This window comes from Impatiens glandulifera, chromosome 1 (assembly GCF_907164915.1).
Source record: "Impatiens glandulifera chromosome 1, dImpGla2.1, whole genome shotgun sequence".
In the NCBI taxonomy this organism is placed as follows: domain Eukaryota; kingdom Viridiplantae; phylum Streptophyta; class Magnoliopsida; order Ericales; family Balsaminaceae; genus Impatiens; species Impatiens glandulifera.
In genome coordinates this window covers 31,354,284-31,358,959 of record NC_061862.1, presented here as the reverse complement: position 1 = coordinate 31,358,959, position 4,676 = coordinate 31,354,284, and the positions used below count along the sequence as shown (strand labels likewise).

General features: G+C 35.0%; 1 protein-coding gene across 2 annotated transcripts; it reads left to right on the top strand.

Moving 5' to 3' along the window:
- Positions 1-697: 697 nt before the first annotated feature.
- Positions 698-4,382, top strand: LOC124919563 (isocitrate dehydrogenase [NADP]-like). Of its 2 annotated transcripts, XM_047459827.1 has the most exons (14): positions 698-877; positions 1,559-1,602; positions 1,701-1,810; positions 1,888-1,925; positions 2,017-2,094; positions 2,160-2,315; positions 2,440-2,534; positions 2,612-2,715; positions 2,801-2,869; positions 2,950-3,065; positions 3,193-3,227; positions 3,517-3,659; positions 3,748-3,870; positions 4,187-4,382. In XM_047459827.1, the coding sequence occupies exons 1-14, from the start codon at positions 826-828 to the stop codon at positions 4,278-4,280; spliced, it is 1,257 nt and encodes a 418-aa protein (XP_047315783.1). In that variant the 5' UTR covers positions 698-825; the 3' UTR covers positions 4,281-4,382. The 2 variants fall into 2 exon arrangements, with proteins under 2 accessions (XP_047315783.1, XP_047315782.1); XM_047459826.1 differs by lacking the exon at positions 698-877 and having other exon boundaries at positions 1,474-1,602.
- Positions 4,383-4,676: the final 294 nt, after the last annotated feature.

The window sequence follows — 4,676 nt, the reverse complement described above, 5'->3', positions numbered from 1 at the left end:
ACTTCTATTGCAATTTTCGTAGGCGACAGATGCGCAATTTTCGCAGGCGACAGATGCGCAATTTTCGCAGGCGACAGATGCGCAATTTTCGCAGGCGACAGATGCACAATTTTCGCAGGCGACAGATGCATATTCGCAGGCGACAGATGCATTTTCGCAGACGACATATGCATTTTCGTCTGCGACGCCTACGACAGATGGATATTAAACCATAAACCATTCAACCACCCTTAAAATCATTCAGTCGTCATCTAAAATCTTAAATCAAACCCTAAATCCTAAACCACGTTTCAGCATTCATACAAGGAAAACGACGAAAAAACGGGCATAACTCACCTGAAATGATGAAGGCATTCCGGCGTTACCTCGGGGAGTTGATCAATCGACTTCTTTGTTTTGTAGGTTCGCTTGGATCGTCGGGGGAGAAGAAAAAGAGAGATTTGAGGGTCGGGGGAGAAAGAGGAGACTGGAACGGAGAGAGAGAGGGAAAATGGATTGAGAAATAAAAAATGGTATATTTTAATTAAAGGGTAAAAATGTCTGTTGTCAATAGAAAAATGTTATATTTGCTAAATTTATTGAGGCTATACTAAATTTGGAAATAACCTTATTATCAAGGTTATTTCGTCAAATTTCCCTATATATATTGCTGTTCATTGAATTTTTTTTGTCTGCTCAATATCTTGATTGTCTTTAGACTTTCAGTTTCAGCTATATATAATGATTCTCTAACCTAACTAATCTAACTTCTTCACTCTTTCGACGGAGGATACCACCATTTCCAGCTTCATCGTCTTCTCTATTCAGTAGCACTCAAAGTCAGAGATGGGGAGTTTCGAGAAGATCAAGGTCCACAATCCCATCGTCGAAATGGACGGTGAGTTTCATCGACTAATTTTTCTGATTTCCCCCATCAAATCCACAGAATTCTTTTAATTCTATCAGTTCGATCACGATACCATCCAGGATTGGGGAAAGTTGCCATCTTTCTGTTGTTTCATACGTGTGAACTGCAATCAGTAGCTTCACAATTTTATACGTGAATGAATTTCATTAGAGGATCAATTTGAAAGATTACATGGTTGCTGGTTATATGATCAAGTTCCTTGTTTTTATCTGTAAGCAAGTATAGTGCTTCAAAGTTTGATAGGGATTCCTCTGTGTTAATGAGATCTCTTTAAACTTTCTTTATGTCCATTAAATCCTGCTTCACCAATGCCTTATGTTCAGTAATTTCAATATTTCTGCTTATGAGAAAGACATCAGGATAATCTCATTTTCATACTAGATCTTTTCAATTGCTAACCTTCTCTCAAATAAAAGGTATGGTTTTATGTTTTAAGCATGAAGTAATGGTGGTGGCTACGTGTGAAGTCATTTTCGCAAGCTGTCCACGAATAAATTAAGAAAGGGTTGGAACAATGAAACATTCATGTTTCACTACTTAGGTTCGTTAGAGGAAAACAATGGACAAAAAAAACACTAACATCTGTTTAAATGCGAGAAATATTTGTGCACGGATTGCTGTAGTGTCTAACTGTAGATATGCATTATGCAGGGGATGAAATGACGCGAGTTATATGGAAATCAATTAAGGAAAAGGTATTGTGATTCTTTTCATGTTTTCCATAAAACCAAACTGTTTTTAACAAATTTATATGCTATTATTCTCACTTTACTAAAATCTGACAAATTTACAGTTAATATTACCATTTCTGGAGCTAGATATCAAGTATTTTGACCTCGGGCTTCCGAATCGCGATGCTACTGATGATAGAGTTACTGTGGAAAGTGCAGAAGCTACTCTGAAGTATGTAATCTAGCCGTGATTTCTATGAGATCTTCTCTATTTCTGATTCATGACTGTGAGGGTGAACATTTCTGTAGGTACAATGTGGCGATCAAATGTGCAACCATAACTCCTGGTATGGCTTCTTATTAATTGGTTAAGTTGCTACCTTAAAAAATCTTTGCATGTTAGTAATTTTGTGTTATTCTCTGTTCTCGATGTGATAGATGAAGATAGGGTTAAGGAGTTCAACTTGAAACAAATGTGGAAGAGTCCAAATGGAACGATCAGAAACATCATAAATGGTTAGTGTTACTAAATCTTTTGATTGTCTACTAGAACCGCATTTTTATGATTGGAATTGTCACAGGCACTGTATTTAGGGAACCAATTATCTGCAGAAATGTCCCTCGACTTGTCCCAAGTTGGACTAAGCCAATATGCATTGGAAGGCATGCTTTTGGGGATCAGTATAAAGCTACCGATGTTGTTATTCAAGGAGCTGGAAAACTTAAGCTAATATTTGGTATGATTTTCACCTAATAATTTTACATATGCATCGGCTCCAGCTCCATTTGGAAACACTTACTGTTTATGTATCCGTTTACAGATACAAACGCAAAAATAAATACTCTTTTTTTTTTTGGCAGAACCAGAGGGGGGGAGAGGTGAGAAAATAGAAGCAGAGGTTTACAGCTTTACTGGTGCTGGTGGAGTTGCTCTCTCTATGTATAACACTGATGAGGTTTGAATTTGAATCTTGCCAATATTCTCCAATTTGTTTATTAGAAATAAAACAATTGTTTATGATCTGGGATTCAGTCGATTCGTGCTTTTGCTGAATCTTCAATGAGCACTGCCTACCAAAAAGGCTGGCCACTCTATCTTAGCACAAAAAATACTATCCTGAAGAAATATGATGGCAGGTATGTGTTTGGTAGTTAGCTACACCATTTTTTTCATTCATTTCCACCTTGAAGTTGAGATTTTTCTTTTTTTGATGAAAAAAAGATTCAAGGACATCTTTCAAGAAGTTTATGAGAGTCAATGGAAATCCAAGTTTGAAGCTGCGGGGATATGGTGAGCAATTAACATTCTTCTATATTACAGGTTTATGTTTTCTGAGTTATATAAACTAATAATTCAGATAACAATGGCAGGTATGAGCACCGTCTTATTGATGATATGGTTGCATATGCCCTAAAGAGTGAAGGAGGTTATGTTTGGGCATGCAAGAACTACGATGGAGATGTACAGAGTGATTTTCTAGCCCAAGGTACTTTTTGTTTTCGTTGTAAATGATATATATTAAGCACATAAAAGTTTGTTGCCCCTTGTATCATTAATGTTTACTTATTTGCTCAATCTGACATTTTGAGTGATTTTTGTCTCAACTGTTACAGGTTTTGGTTCCCTTGGTTTGATGGCGTCGGTGCTGGTATGTTAGCTTTATAGGAATTTGTCATGATAGAAAGAAAAATAAATAGCTATGATTGGTCCTAATTTCACCCTCTTGTCATTATTCCCCAACCCTCTTATAGCAAGAGTAAAATAGTAAAAATGCAAATAAAAAAATGACAACTTTTTTTAATACAAAATGAAGTTTCATCTAATTCAATCACAGTTTTCATACCATATACAAAACAACTTTGGTGATTTTTTGAAAATATCAATATCCAAATAGTTCAATATATGGTTTGGACTGATAGTAGAAGCCATGGACATAGGTTTGCCCAGATGGTAAGACCATTGAAGCTGAGGCAGCCCATGGTACAGTCACCCGCCATTACCGGGTTCACCAAAAAGGAGGTGAAACTAGCACAAACAGTATAGCCTCAATTTTTGCTTGGTCAAGAGGGCTTGCTCACAGGTTAGGCTGCTTGTCAAGTGTTTTATATCATTATTGATTCAGGTCAATCTGAGTGAAGACTGACCATGTTGATGTTGTTAAATGTTAGGGCAAAGTTGGATGAAAATGACAGGTTGTTGGATTTCACTCAGAAATTGGAACAAGCATGTATTGGTAGTGTTGAATCTGGGAAAATGACCAAAGATCTCTCCCTTCTTATTCATGGGGCTAAGTAAGTTAATTCTTGCTGGCTCTTTTGTAATGCTGCACCCCAAAAAAATAAAATAAAAAATTACCTCTAATTGTTTTTATATTTTTTTATGGTAAAAATATAAAATTATCCTCTAATTTCTTGAAATTTTCAATTCAATTCACTTTTCGTTTATTTAATTAGAAAAAATGTTAAAATTTACCTTTATTCACCCGTTTTATTCATAATTTTTTCGTTATCTTTTTAAGTTCACAACAATCCAATTCAGATTTTTGGATCCGTCCCTAGTGTAGGAGTGATTGACTGACTGACCGATTGAATGTTTATAATGATGCAGGGTTACTCGGGATAAGTTCTTGAACACAGAGGATTTCATTGATGCTGTGGCGGAAGAGCTGAGGGCAAGACTGTATGTAAAATCGAAGTTATAGATTGTTGATTGGTAAAAACCCTAATAATGCGCCATTGTTGTGCCTTGAAAAGTTGGTAGATAAACTTTTAAGATTTATTTGATACTATTTAAATTTCAGGTACTATTTGGTCCATAAGTCTAAACCAAACCAAACCGAAAATTAATTTAACTGAATAATGTGTAAAAGTAAAACTGTTAATTTTTTTAAAATTAATTTTCTGGGGATAATTTGATTCTCTTTACGGAAAAAAAAAGTTATAAAAGACCTTCAAAATATATTATTTTAAAATGGTAACACTATTAATCTTTTTTTATAAAGATTAATAATATAATGTGTTATGTCATTATTATATAAACAAAATTAATTAATAAACATGTCCTAAATCTATTTCTCTACTTGAACAGTATTCAACCG

Excerpts from the sequence above, each read along its gene's own strand:
- LOC124919563 (XM_047459827.1), top strand. The coding sequence starts at position 826 with ATGGGGAGTTTCGAGAAGATCAAGGTCCACAATCCCATCGTCGAAATG. Across the intron at positions 3,066-3,192 it reads GAGTGATTTTCTAGCCCAAG|GTTTTGGTTCCCTTGGTTTG; the intron begins GTACTTTTTGTT and ends CAACTGTTACAG. Across the intron at positions 3,660-3,747 it reads TCAAGAGGGCTTGCTCACAG|GGCAAAGTTGGATGAAAATG; the intron begins GTTAGGCTGCTT and ends GTTAAATGTTAG.